General features: G+C 34.0%; 1 protein-coding gene across 1 annotated transcript in view; it reads left to right on the top strand.

Moving 5' to 3' along the window:
- The window catches only part of LOC105364391 (uncharacterized), a 51,195-nt gene extending 38,627 nt beyond the window's left edge, over positions 1-12,568 (top strand). The window contains exons 2-3 of the mRNA XM_011502304.1: positions 6,979-7,251; positions 12,097-12,568. Of these exons, the coding sequence (XP_011500606.1) occupies positions 6,979-7,251; positions 12,097-12,443 (620 nt within the window). The 3' untranslated portion in view covers positions 12,444-12,568. The remainder of the gene's footprint in view (positions 1-6,978; positions 7,252-12,096) is intronic.
- Positions 12,569-15,799: the final 3,231 nt, after the last annotated feature.

Raw genomic sequence — 15,799 nt, 5'->3', positions numbered from 1 at the left:
CCTCTCTCTCTCCCCTCTCTCTCTCTCTCTCTCTCTCTCTCTCTCTCTCTCTCTCTCTCTCTCTCTCTCTCTTACTCCCTATCTCTATCTCTAATTTGTAGCGAGATTGCGTGTTCTCCTTTACTCAAACTCTTTCATTTATAATTAGACGCGACCACTTCATCCGTTCTTACATACACACACGCGCGCGCGCGCGTATATAAAATATAAATTTACGAAAAAAGACAAGTGGGTGTCTTGAAGGAAAGCAACGCCAGCAGACTTTCTATATATGCATGTATTGAGGGCTCACGTGAAAGGTGCTTAAGACGGTTTATAGGCGATTACCTCCTCACAACTCGGCACGTCCAAAAGATTTCAATTATGCAGAAATTTCAGAAAAATGCAACATCACTCAACCTTTGAAATGATACCATAGAATTACACTGAGACATATATCGGGCGCCAGCTACAACGGAGATTACATATTTACAGGCAAAAATGAAACTTCAGTGCCTTGTCCGCCAAAGCCTATGCCAGCATGATAACTGCCATTACGTATCCATGGCGTCCGTCCTTAATATTCATGAGCACATTTCGAAAAAAAAAATTCATTTTTTTAATGCGAGTTGCACCACAGTAATTTTCACTTATTAACTCCAGTGTATTCTACCTAAACTTTTTTTCACTGTATTTACAGTGTCCTGGAATTTATGGCTTCTGTACACACTAGCGCGTCTGTTCGTAAAAGTAGCTCGAAATTAATTTTAGATCTGTGCGCCTTCGATATCTATTGAACAATGAAACGTTTTCTCTTGGAAGCTTATAATTGAATAGTTGCCGAAGAAAAGTATACTGCGAATACGTCAATTTTCATAAAGCTATATTTACGAGCTGTCGTAACAATAAGTCCCTCCACGCATCCTGTTATTTCTACGAACTCATGCTTAACCGAAATCGTGTATTCTTACTTCGTTTATCTGCAAATATTTCTTTGAAATAAAAGTGCAAAAAACATTTTAATAAGCTAGAGCGAATACGATTGGATCTGGATTTCATTTCGTCTCACTGAGAACGCTCAATTCATCTCATGTCGTCATAGGCTAAAGAAATATCATTGGAAAAGAAATGCGAATAAGTCAATGTATATAAAATATACATAATCTATTCAATTAAATGCGTATACGCTGATAAATAAAATTATAAGATACCATAGGATAGAAGAAAATTACTTCTTATGCATACAAAATATATCGAGAGCTGAGATTTTCTAATTTGATATTATATGATTAAAAAAAAAAAAAAAAAATACCCTAAATCATTACAAAAACTATTTAAATGCATATAATAGAATTTTTTGTTATTATTTATTTGGCTTATTTGAAGTTGTCTTTTTTTATTATTTCAACGTTAAATTATAGAGCCACTTCATGCATAATTTATTGGCACTCATTTTAAATTAAAAAATTAAAATATTATTCCCTTTAATTTGTGAAACGAGAATTTGAAATAAAATATGCAACTATAGAATGCATTATGTATTTGAATTAATGATTTACTACAAATTATAACCTCATATATAAATTCACGGAAATCTAAGGTTGGATTTCAAAAATTATAAAGATTATTCAAAATAATGCAAAACATAAAATTATGAATTAAGCGAAGTATGAAATGTTAAGGAAAAAGGTATATCTCTAATGGAATATTCCAGAAGAAAGTTAAACGTTTTCAAATATTGACTGTACATGCGAGGAATGCGATTGTTTTATCAAGAGATGATTAAAATTTTAAGTTTCTTAATAAAGTCGTTTTTCGCGACAAGTTTCTCAATCGATTCATTTACAAAATACGAGACGTCTGTGATACCGTTCAGCCCCCCCCCGCCCGACCCTCGCCGCTCTCCGCCCCCGCCCCCACCCCGCTAGTCAGTCCCGAGCGTCGACGGTGTCGTTTTTTTTCCCCAGAATTCGAAGTCAACAAACACGACATTACAACCGGTTTTGCGAACTTGTTGCGCAGCATCGGTCGGTGACCACAACCACACTTTATGTTAATCCTCGACGATGTACTCCTTTCGACAAACACACTCACTGCACCTCAAAAGTCAATTGCAGCATATAACGACTTATAATTATTTCTATGTACGTAAGGCTTTGTGTATCGTTTCATTGTTATCCAGATAGAAGATGACGAATTAGCACGATTGATTAGGTGCACGCGAGCAACGTTATGATCTAAATAAGCTCGCTACCGCCTGCAATGCTTTTACATTTTAATTTGCACGGTGCACAGATGGTATGGAAAAAAGCTGAAAAAGTAGCAGCGCTATTAATTGCTTGGAATTAATTTCTTAATGGTATACACGACAGAGTAGAGTGTGACTATCTTATACACCCTTTCCAATTATTAATCTTCGTAATCATAATGAATCACAAACATTTTACACTTCCAATCAAAAGTTGTACGTTTACAATCGCTGTTATAAAAAGTCATGCAGGTCAAGCTACAGTTTGTTGCGTTTAACTATAGTGCTTTTGAGATTTGTTTTGGTTATAAATTGAAAAGTTGCCTATATAATTATACTGTTACTCAGTGGCTTCAATTTCAACTTGAGCTACTTCTTTTATCGTAAAAGCAAAAACAAAAAACAAAAAAACCATGTCATTTTTACTACAATTCATATGGATTCAATTGATATGTAATATGCGTTTAAAATTCTCTAACACCAGTACTCGAAAAGAATTTAATGTTTTCATGAACAACGTTCGATTGTCCCCTGTATTTACAATATTCTGTCAAGTCTAATAAGTGTAGTAGCTTCTGCCATTCCTTAATAAATAGTCTTAAAATAACTTTTTGACTCCAAGTATCGTGCAATTTTATTTATTATGCATAATAATAATCTATGATTTTATAATGGCCTCCAAGTATGAATAACACAAAGAAAATGGAATGCACTTATTTGTAAAATCAAACAATGTGCAAGATTATAAACGAATGGTAGAAAATTATTGTTATATACCTGTACTATTTGATTTTATAAATGCTATCATCAGTTATTCATTTTGTTTTAATTGCTTCTTTATGTGCACAAGTTTTTATAAGACTAATTAAATTCATAATATCATACTTCTAATAATAACATTATAAGAAGATTGTGCGCAATAATAAAAATTATATTACAAATAATTTAGATAAAACACATAATCACAGCGTTCGAAATAGATGCGCGATAATAGAAGGGCAATTAGTCACTGAAAATTTATATTTACCGCTGTAAAAATTTTTGAAAAAATTTTGAAAAATTCGTTCACCATTATTCTAGCTATACGCCCTTTACCGCGCACGCGTAATCTTCGCGCAGAGATTTACATCATCATTAGAGAGGCAAAATATTAATTCCACTCTAGAAGATTTACGATCAAGTCGATAAGAATTCGATAAAAAATACTTCATTGTCTATTGAAGTAGGAAGAATTTCTGATTGCTTTTATAGATTTGATATGACTCGGTTAATGTCAAATGATCGTGGAGAACGGGTAATTTATCCGTGCAGCCTTTCTCCAAGCAGCGAGTCGTAGTTCCTCTATGCCATTACATTCGCTTCCGCGGGATGTCCTAATGACTTTGGGATGCGCGCAAAAAGAAAATCACCGACAGATATTTGATCAAACGATTCTGTACTATAAAACGAACGTCACAATATCGATCGCTACATTCTCTATTCATTTTCTCTCTCGGTCAATGAATACATAAAGGAATCCAAGGATTAATCCCGTACGCCTATTACCTTAGACGATGATATTTGCCTTATCTGTGCACTGATTATGAGCGCGCATACCGGGTCGCTTCACTCGTAAAGCACAGGTGGAGGACTAACTAAGTTCGTTATTAAAATCCAACCGATTACAATTCCTCTTATAATTATAAATAAATAAAAAAGGAAAAAAAAATTTTTTTTTATACATTAGAGTTCACCAAGGTCCGAGGCGAAAAACTAAGAATCTATGATTTATTAAGCACATCATTTCCCGAGATCTCTTATTGAAATTCATATATTTTTTTAATATAGTTAAAATTGAAAATAGTTTGTAAAATGTCTTTTATTGTTAAAATTCATATTCATACGAATATTATTGCTTTTTAATGATGTTCTTTCGACGAACAATGCACATCGCGCAGTTGAGATAAAAATTCTAATAAATTCGATATTTATAGCAAGAGAGCTTTTTGGTTTAATGAAAGGAATAAATTATAATTTCCTTAAATAAGCCAAAGTTTTTACCATAACTTCTTGACTTAATATTTTATTCTAAAAAAATGAGATAATTGTCTCAAACGGACACTTACGTTGCTTTAGCATTTTTATTGTAAGTTTGCCAGTTTAAGACTCGAAGTAAGTAAAATATGGAGGTACAAAGAGTAGGTTCTCATTTTCAATGATTTTCATACGCTTAGTATAAATATACTTGTTACTATATTTTAACAATTGTCTGGTAAATATTGTTTCGAATTAAATATTAAACAATTATCTTATACGTCTCTCGAAAGTTAATGTAGTAAAGAAATTAGTGGTGTATCGTATTGGATTTTTTTTTTTTTTTGATTTTTTTTTTTTTTTTTTATAGCTCTGATACATGGTAAGATATTTTAAGTGATATAAATTGAACTTAAAAAAAAATTATTTTTTTTGTTCTCTTTTAAGTACAAGTATGACGCCCAGTTTGTATAAGCTAAAGTCATTTTTCACTAGGTAATGAAAACGAGAAAGTTGACGATCGGACTTTTCTTTTTGAAAGAATTATCCATTTTACGGAACAAGTTAAACGTTAAACCCTGATTGCAGGCCAATTAACGTCGCTAAGAATCCGAGATAAATCGCTTTGCGTCAAATTCAAATAATTTACTCGACAATTTGCGCGAACGCGCTATAAAAGATGATCGTCCAAGCGAAGCAAGAGCAAGCTCCTCGGCTAATTCGAGCGAATCTCGGCAGACGTCCCATTACGGAGGATCAAGTAGCCTCGATAAATCTCAATCAGTAAACGAAAAAGTTCGCCTCTCGTATGCGTCGGGAATCAAAACGCCACTGTTGATTCGGCACTTTAATGCTAATCGACACGCATCACTCGCTTTTTCATTCGCGCTGATTGTTCAATGCCTTCGTTATCATATTTATAAATGATGCCTTTTTCTTGGCTTTTGTACTTCGTCTACTATTGAATACGCTAATTGGCTATCGATGCTGACTCTTTATTTTATTATGCCATAAATCGTTTATGCATGACGCTCGAAATACAGTCGATTTAACGTATTTGCTTGAATATGTTTTAAAGACGATGCCAAGGAATGGTTGGATTTTACAACTAGTTTCATTTGAATAAACCAAAGCATATTATAATATTCATAGTCTAAATTGTAAAGTGTAAAAAGAAAAAAAAAAACTGTATTGTATTTAATTGTTTATTGAGGTTCGGATTAATATGACAATATGGCATTACATGAGCAACTAATAATTTAAGAGATACTCAGTCTTCGTTAATTATTCTTCTTTTTTTTTTAAAGATCTTTAACCTTGTTAATAATAGTCATTTGTGATTTAGTAATAATTATGATTATAAATAAAATCAATGAAATTTGATTCACACGATGCTCTAGAAAATGAGAAATATTTTTTACATAATTTCTTAATAATAAATTTATTAACATTTTCATTATAATTATTGTAAGCATAATAAATCAATTTTTACAATTGAATATTAACACTTCCAAATTGGTTTAATATTTTTTCAATTTAAGAATATATTTATATAATCTGTTAACTGAGTAATAGTCTTATAATTTTTGTTGAAACTGTACTGAAATATTATTTTAATGGAATATCAATACTCATCAAGCTTCAAGTGTTTTCAAATAATTGCTGTAAAAATTCATGCGAATAAATATAGATTTTTAAAAACTTAGGAAGTTAACGAGTATTTGTAAAAAAAGTAAAGTTTTCGTAACTTTTGATATTATTAAAAAACATTATTTATGAAAAAAAAAAACATTGGAATATTATTCAGAATTAGCTAATTTATAAATATAAATATAAATATATCGATATAAAAAAAAGATTTTTTTTATAAATAATCTATAAAAAAGGCAATAGAATGATTTTAATAATGCAGTATTTTAGTTTTTGTATAACAGAACAAACTGTATCGAAGCTTTCTTTTCCTCTCTCTCTCTCTCTCTCTCTCTCTCACTATTTATACATATACATATATATATATTCTCTCAATCTCACTTTTTCCTTTTTCGTATTCTGAAATTGCGTAAAAGTGATTTTTGTTATAATGACTCTCTGTATATCTCTAAAATCATTGGGAATGGTAAAAATTTTATCAACATTTCGAATAAAACATCAAAAAATATGTTGTTAACACCATAAACTACCGTAGCTTATTAAACACCTTGTGTTGCGAACTATGTAACAAAACTCTTATCAAAACCAGATAATAATGATACTAATAATAACAATCGAAAAAAAAGACTTATTTATATTTTGTTTATTTCTTTTATTTTTTCGAGTAATTATTGGTTAAAATGTATTTTCCGTATTATAAAGACTACCGTCATCAGAATTATGGCTATTGAAATCGCAACGTGGCTCATATTTGTCAGCGTCTCATTGAATTAGCTCGTTACAATTGAGCTTCACGTAATCATAAAACCAATAATAGCTGATAATTCGTCTTACTTTGTACGAGGTATTTAATGTATCTTTGTGGCACTAATGTTGGGCGAGTGCTTTTAGAACGTTGTTGTGAAAATTGAATAAGCAATCGTAACTAATCGACGCGATCTTATCCGAGGCCGCGATAACGATAGCATGCGAATGTCAGGTCAACGAATTGAAAAACCATTGCTTAATGTATCCCGCTTCCTCGGAAGCTCTTAAACGAACTACCGTCAGGTTCACGCTTAACGTACTCCATCTTTATCTGTTCGTAGGATACGCCCATGGACTTACGACTTACACATCAGCCATGAAGCATAGCATGGAAAAGAGTCGGCAAACAGCAGCTTCCGAGCTCGAAGATGCGAGGTTAGACGAAGCCGAGCGCGAGGAGTCTGCGATAGAGCATCATCATCGTCAGCAGCAGCAGCCGTCGGCGTCGGATCGCAGAGGCGAGGAGCAGACCGTTTACGTAATTGAATTCGAGACGGAGGAGGACGGGAAGGGGGAAAGTCGCCGAAATCGCGGCGGTAAAGACATGAACGACGGTGAGTTCGGCTTTCAACGAGCTGCTAACAATTTTCATTCGTAACTCACTAACACGTTTACTCCTTAGCCGTGCTTTAATATTAGTTGTAGTGCATTTCTATAATGATTTAATAATAATAGTCAAAGCATATTAGGAAATTATTAAAGTTTCAAAATTGCACCGCGTACGGTCGCATCCGGAAAATACCACATTGAAATGGATGTGTAGCTCGTTTGAATCTTTCTTGAATCGATTAGCAGAGATATTTTTATGTGGAAAAAAATTCATTGGTTTTTTTAATTGAACGGTAGAATTTTTCCCTGTTAAATTTAAAGAAAAGCTTCGATCTATTGTTATTTATATTTTCAAGCGCTTTTCGGTAGTAATATTTTTCAGCATTTGCACAGTACGAACGGTGAGATACAATTCGTATATATATATATATATATATATATGTATATATAAAGTTATATAAATATATACATATATATGAAGCTGTATTTTAAGTGCCACTAAACTATAGAGCACGTTCTTTTTTTTTTAAGCAAGTTAATCTTCGCTATTTTTCAAAATAAATACTTTAAGTAAAAGAATTATTGTACTCAAAGTTAAAACTTTAAATCTTGAGCCATAAAAGTTGAAAAACTGTGCATTATAAAATGCCCGATACACATAAAAATTCCTACATGTATTCTCTTTTAACTACTTCAGGAATTTCAAGACACAATTTTGTACATATAAAAAAAAATGTACAAAAGTCATGTTTCTTATTACTTTGCTAAATTTAATTCATAAATATTAATTTTCTTTTTTGTAATATCATGTAAACTAAATTAGAATTAGTTTCCATATTCAATTGGTAAGAAACTACTTTTTATTATTAAATACGACATACTCTCAATCTACGCCATGAATTTAAAAATAAATACAGTAAAACGTAGAAAGTAAAGAAGTCAAATGAAATAAGTAAGGATATGCAATATCAAATATTATATATATATATATATATATATATATATATATATATATTTGGTGTGTGTTCCTTGACTTGTATTTATATATACGTCACAATATATTCACGTGTATACAATCTATGTGGGCGGGGGGAGTATTAATATATATATATATATATATATATATATATATATATATGTTCGTACGTGCGCATAGATTGTGTGTGTTTTACGCACATGTATTGTGTACATTTAATCGCATGCGTGTCAGTGCATTTAAGCGTGTGTATTTCTAAGTCCGAAATTCTGGGTGTGCGTGTTTATATGTGCATTTGCACGTGTATGTCGGCTATGTTTATATATGCCTGTATTTACATAGACGCGGATGCTCGCGCGCACACACGCACACATGATAAATAGTAGGCAGATATAGGTAGAAAAATAGGCGACACGTAGAACACAAAGCTTACATAATATGTAAAAAGAATATACAAATTTTTAAAGAAGCAAATTCTTTAATAAATGTAATATGATAGGATAAGGGATAGACATTTAGAAGAATGAGTAATACTTAGTAATTGTAGCACGAAGGTGACGGCCATAATACTAAAGTAACGTCAGTAAAAGTAGGTAGGTCGTCATTAATTTAAAATCTGCGTTAAAGCGCACTCCTTTCATTAGAATCTGCCTGGTAGGGTCCAGCGCTTGCCATAAAAAGGCCATAATATTAAGGCCTGACAGATGCCGTAAAATCGGACGACCGAAGTATTCCTTACGGGGAAGTATATTGGAGGTGCCGAGTAGTGAGCTCGAGGTTTGGCTTAATTCGTAGATACGATGGCGTCGGGGCTCGTTCGCACGTACATTCGGTGACGCAGCGAGACGATCATTTCCTCGGCCCTCTCGCCGCCTCACCCAATCGGCATAATTGATCCCATCACCTCACGATGCCCACCTCCCCCGGGAACAATCCATTCGTTGAGTCCAGGGTTCGTCCTCGTTCTCGCGGCTGACGTTGCGAACTTTTCCAAAGTCTTTTTTCGGCAGGCAAGCTTCATTCGCGTATAGTGGTGGCCTTTTTATACCGTCGATGCGAGCTTTATTAAGTTGAGCTATTTATCGCAGTCGCACTTGCCAAGTTAACAGAATGGCATATTAATGCGCTTTATAAATTTCAAGCATTTTTCACATGTTTTTCTATGCAGCGGTTCTAGTTTAAGACATAAACCGCTGAAATTTCATCGGTAATTTGAATTTTCGAATTCTAAATTTTAGGTAACACTGCTAGCAGAATCACATAAAAGTAGTCGCCACATATATGATTCTTTTATGATTTACGTTACGATAAATCAGACAATTAAATACGTACGTGTAATTTAAAAATATAAATTTTACAATACTAAATATTAATATGAATTAGTGCTTTGGTTAAAAAATTACTATTATATTTAAACTATTATATTTAATAGCAGGCATTAAATAAAATTAATTGCAAAATTGATAAAATAATATGCATTGGTAAATTATTAAAGAAGGTAAATTATGATATAAATATTTGAATCAATTCATCAAGGTATGATGATGGAAAAGTTTCCGTATTCAGATTATATGCATGTCGTTTCATTTAAAATAGTCTTGAAAAACAACATTCGCAACATTCAAATTTCATGAGAAATATATTTTTAAAAGCACACGATTGTAGAATGAATTTTCTAAAATTTATGTAGAATATATTATAAGACTTATGATAAGGTTTAAAATTGCATGAAGATTCGTGGTGATAGAGACCAATTTAATATTTAATCATAATAAAATATGTAAATTTTTCATAAGATCATTGTTTCGCATTTATTGAATAATTAATATTATAATCTTTTCTATATTATATGAAGACAATTTCTCCGACGAGTTATCTCCAATTAAATGATTAATAATAAGCCTTCGAATTTTTAACTTGTGTCATGGAAAAGAAAACGACAGCAATACTTTTATGTTAAACAACACACTTTTTAAAACTTTAATAATATAGTTCTCTCGTAGCTGCTTATTATATACCCATTATCAAGAATATTTAAATAACAATTAGGCAAATGTATAACTGATGGATCTAACAAAGAATATAATTTTATATTATTCGAATGTTTAACAATATATGTGTTATTTAAAATAACCCAAGTATTTACACAATCCAATTTAATAGTTAATAGTCATTGGGCTATTTTTACGAGTAATTAGTGTTCGAATTGACAGTCTATGTAGTTCTTTTCATTAGACGTTGATTTTTTTTTCTTTTTATTCAATGGAGTGAAGCTTACGTCATGAAACATTAGAATACTCAAGAAGTCTTAAAGGTTACGAGCTTCATTTGTGTTAAACTTTTTTCTTATGTCGATCATTCATCGTCTTATGATGTAATATCGCTCATCAAAATAGTTTATTTTACAGTACAATTTTCGATGGACTATTATTTTCATGAATAATATTCCCATGAATTTGTTATGATTCAACATTATATTTAAGCAATTTACTTAGGCAGGCACATACTTCACAACATGTTTGATAGTTAAAAGAATAACAAAGCGTTCATTAATATATAAATAAAATCGGAAAAAATATCATAATTATGTTTCCTGACACATTTTTAATAGTAATAATATAAAATTCAAGGTCATCGATTATTCAATTAACCGGCTGTAAGCTGTGATCATATTAATGAAAATTGAAAATAATAAAGTAGATAGATTATGCTAGAGATTAATATCATTGATGTTAACTGAAATAAGAAATAGCGAGAGTTGGGTATCGTTGTTATTGTATTTATTTTCGAATAGTCGTCTTGATTGTTCGGTAGAAATTACTCACTGACTCGTTGAGACTAATTAACTGATTGCGTCTTGATATTATTTTCAGTCTATAATAATCGATTGTAAAGATTATATATATATATATATGTATATTGATGATTCTATTTCACAGCCTTGTTTACAAAACATTGGATATATAAAATTGCACTTGCATTTGGTAAAACCCATTCTACAAGATATATCCATCTGATATCTATCTATCGGATCTAACATGATTGCTGATACATAGAAATTATTTTCGGTTACATATTGTTCACTATCGTAAATGAGTACTTGGAAATTCGAAAGATTAAATTTCATTTTTCAAGTGTTTTATTGAATTTATCATTACTAATACGTAAAATACAAAAGTCATATAAAAAAACTATACGCATATTTTCTTAAAAAAATATTTAATCTCTTAGAGAACATTATTAAACATACACTATACGCATAGTACATGCTTATTGCGCGCAAAATATACTAGGTGCAATGTACAATCGATCAATATTATTGTACCGTAATTACTAAATAAAAAATAGGAAGTTAATAATTATAAGAAATTAGCTGAAACATGCGACTGCAATTTATTTCGAATTCTTTGTTTGTCGTATAAAAATTAATCGACTAGGTTGTTATAAAAGGTAAAATTAAAAATTGATAAACAGGAGTACATAAGAAATTTTATTTATCGTAAATGTCTAATTTTTATTGTATATTCGATTAATATAAATTATAAAAATAAAGTACAAATTATAAATGGAAATATGAAAGTATAATCATCTACTTTAAAGCAAGGAAGGGGAAAAACGAACATTACAGCTGTAATAGAATGTTCTGTCTGCGTGATTAATTAAGGAATGCATCGTAAATTAGTTTATCGTCGCTTTGTGTTGCGCGAGTTTTCAAAGCGGGTAGTCGATAAATCCAAATACGTATCGATCATGTAAATTGAATGAATGCAAAAATGCAGTTCTCGAGCTAACAATCGGCTTACAGGCTCGAGTCAATCCCTTCGTTCACAATGTCAAGCAAATAACGCGCGCCCGTCGCTTACGTTTGTTACAGAAAGCAGCGATGGTCAGAGTCCTCTGGACCCGTGGTCGATCGTCTGGTATATCGGCTCGTTCGGCGGCCTTGTCGCCTTCTTCCTCATCGTCAGCTGCTCGGAGTGGTGCTGCCGTCGAGGCGCCCGGCCCCTCTCCGTCCCTTATACTCAGCGGGGCGAGGTCATGAGCCCCGGCGTCCAGCCAGCTGGGGAGTCGCCGCCGCCGCCGTATCACCTCTTCGCCCCGCCCCCTTATGACTCGGTGAACTACGCCGAGATCGCCTCGGATAAGGGGCCCGCACCGGAGAAACTCGATATCTACGTGATCTCGCTGCCGATTCACCAGGGACAGCAGCCGCCCGCGTAGAGGCACGTTCTACTGGTCGCCAAGTCGCGGCCCCTGGGCACGAGACTCCTGCTTATGCTGCTCTCGCCGTCCTCGCCTTCGTCCGCGCCCGAGGCCGAAAGCCAGCCGAGCTCACGTCCGGTACGACCGGCCCTCGAGGACCGGCGACGATTCTGATGAGAGTCACTCGCCGAGGCCGCCCTCCGACCTCCCCTTACTCCCGGAGAGTACGCGCGCATCTTGGAAGGTCGATCGCGCCATCGTGACCTCAACTTGCTCGATTGATCCATGGGATGGTAAGACGTTGCGTGGGACGACGTCGTCGTAGCTTGCACCAGCGATCGACGTTTCGCTTCAACGGGGAATTGATCCTCGGGGAACTTTTGTGAATTCACCATTGCACCTGGACTTGCAATATCAGAATCATAGCGAGTGGTGAACGGTCGTTCGAGGTATTATCGGATCGGGGAGGATGGAAAGGGCAGCGCCAGAAACTTGAAGTCCTCCGGTCGGAGGATCTTCCCACTCTTCTCGATTCCATCGATTTTCTTGCTTTGGTCGTACGTGCCAATCGATAAAGAAATGTGCAATTGTACATATTATGGAAGAATCGCAATAATGAGTCGTTCTCGTCTCTTAAAAACGATTCGCCGATGCGGATACTTTTTATGCATAAGACGTCTGGCTTGCCGTTGTCGAAGCCATTCGAAAAATTATGAATATAATGATAAAGAGAAATATATGAAATCCCTATTATTGTATTCGAGAATTGATATTATTAAATGATAGATGCGCGATGGGTGTTATTTAGTGTAGCGAATGATAACTGACGTCGTTACGTTAATTTTATTAATATAATGGCGAGGATGCGGCTAAAAGAAGACGCGATCCAGCCTTCTTGTAACATGAATGTTCTTTAGATTTGTCGGATAGACGATGGAATTTTAGGTGGATCGATGCGCGCCATGTCGAGCACGATGAACGGTATGAGAAAATCGGAAACCCTTGGACGTAAAAAATCGATTGTAAAGAAAAAAGAAAAAACGACATCCCTGCTTGATATCTATTTAAGAACGGAGAATAACTTTATATCGTCGAAGGTCCCGAAGGAACAGATCAATGAAGAGTCGACGGGGAAGAGAGTCGTTTTTATTAGGCAAATATGAAGATAATATGAAGATTAGTAAGAAAATTGGCGCGATACCGAATAAAGCATTTGCGGATTAGCTTAAATATTTTAATTTATTTTATAAATGGATAATAGATTTTAATAAAAAAAAATATATATTTGCAATTCATAAACAGTCGCGCAGTACAAAAACAGGAGCCCAAGAAATTTTTTTAAAAAAAAAAAAAAAAAAAAAAAAAAAAAAAAAAAAAAAAAAAAAAAATTGAATGGCTTGAAAACGTGATAACTTAAAAGTTCGGATAGATCGTTTCAATTTTGAATATATATTATTGTCTTTTCTACAAGCTATCGTATGATTTATAAAAAAATTTCTTAAATTGCCATTTCGCAATTACATTTTTGCCATTTATAACTTAAACCATTTTAAAGATTTATTCGTTTTTATTTGACATTTATCTATGTTGTATGAGCGTATGAGCCCATTACGTATCGTAAAAAAAAAATTTTAAATCGTAACAAAAAATCAGCCCATAATACGCTCATTAAAAGAGAAAGTTTATGAAGTCACTCTTTATTAAAGTTAAAACATACGGCTTATGCTATTTATAATATAGTCGATATTTAATTCATCGATAGCAATCAGCGATACATGCGGATGTCATTTAAATTTTATGTCTCTTATCAAGAACATATGTTCACTAATGGTCGCTAATGATCGGTGACGCGGTATTTGAAGCCCTCGTCGCCGCCCCCTGCCGCCACTCAACCACCATCGCACTCGATCCTGCCACAGTGACGGTATGCAACTCCGAGCGATTCTCTTTCAACCAGACGCGTAACATGACTAATGCACGCATCCTTAATGATCTTGACTGCAACTGCGTAAAGAAACGATACAAATTGCCGAAAACGGAGTGATCAACGTCACGACGTGGCCGATAAAACACGGAAGTCGTGCGTGGAAACAAAGCCGAGAGAGCTGCACGGCATTCGATTATTATCGTGACTAATGCTAAGCGACGCGATTGGCCATAGCTCCTCATAATAATAAAACCTAAACAAGGCAAGAGTGACGTTTCCATTACTTAGGCGCGAGCGTCGGCAAATTGTAGATTCCCGTTTTGCGCGTAGCGCCGACGCGACAGATGGGAAAAAGACGCAAGACATTAAAGTCGGACAAATGGTTGACTCGAATGGGTCTACGATTTACAATGCGGGAGTGAAGCGACTACTTGAATTTCTGGGTGATTTATAGGGATGCCGTGAGCTGAATTTGTAGGTTATGGTATCTAGTACGTTGAAAAACAATTGTGGCATATGTATGTTGCTTGAAGATACTACGAAAACATTATAACAATGAATGGGATCTTAGAAAATGCGTCAATAATGCGTTAATATGTTTATTTGTATAAAATTGAAGATGTATCTATATGAAGACCGATTCGTTTACTTTTAGAATATTCGAGTGAATTTGTCACAAATTGCATTTAGATAAAGAGAAACATTGTTATTTATCTGGAAGAAAACTCTTGCCATTTAAATTATTAAGACAATTACCAAGGAATAATATTCCTTCATCTTTATCTCTAGATTTACGTTGCAAAGGGTTTTTTTTTTTTTTTTTTTTTTTTTTTTTTTTTTTTTTTTTTTTTTTGAACAAAATTAAGACTAAATATAGAGCCAAACGGCTAATAGCTTGTTCAAATCCATAAGTATCCTATATGGTTAGTTAGTCATAGTGAACAAGCGAGATATTCGTCTCGTGCTACGGAGAGAAAGAGAACAAACGACGTGAAACTCGAGGAAAATACACACAAGCGCCGTTGTCCGGTAGAGCGTCGGTGGGCATTATAAAATCATTGGTAAAACCGAAAAAAATATATATCGCTCGGCATCGGGACAAAAGTATAGTGACAAAAAAATAATGTCAATTGGAATGGAATGTAGTCGTAGAGAAGCAATTGTCATTGTTGGAGAAAAGCGCGAAAAAAGGCGCTCCAGTGGATTGGACAAAGTTAGAGTGATGGTGGTGAATGCGCGAGTCAACAATGAACGTTACATAGATGAAACTCGGGTCCAATGTTAGTCATCTAAGGCAAACACGCAACGTCGATTCTTGACTCCTTCATGCCGCGTCCGTTAACTTTGTACGAGAATGAGTAACACCAAAGTTTTTTCATGTCGGAAATTTTCGCCAATGGTGGAGGGCGGGGGGGGAGGGCAACGCCGAGTCGCTAACAAAGGAAGA

This window comes from Ceratosolen solmsi, unplaced genomic scaffold (genome assembly GCF_000503995.2).
Source record: "Ceratosolen solmsi marchali unplaced genomic scaffold, CerSol_1.0 scaffold31, whole genome shotgun sequence".
NCBI lineage: Eukaryota > Metazoa > Arthropoda > Insecta > Hymenoptera > Agaonidae > Ceratosolen > Ceratosolen solmsi.
This window is presented reverse-complemented; position numbering and strand designations above follow the sequence as displayed.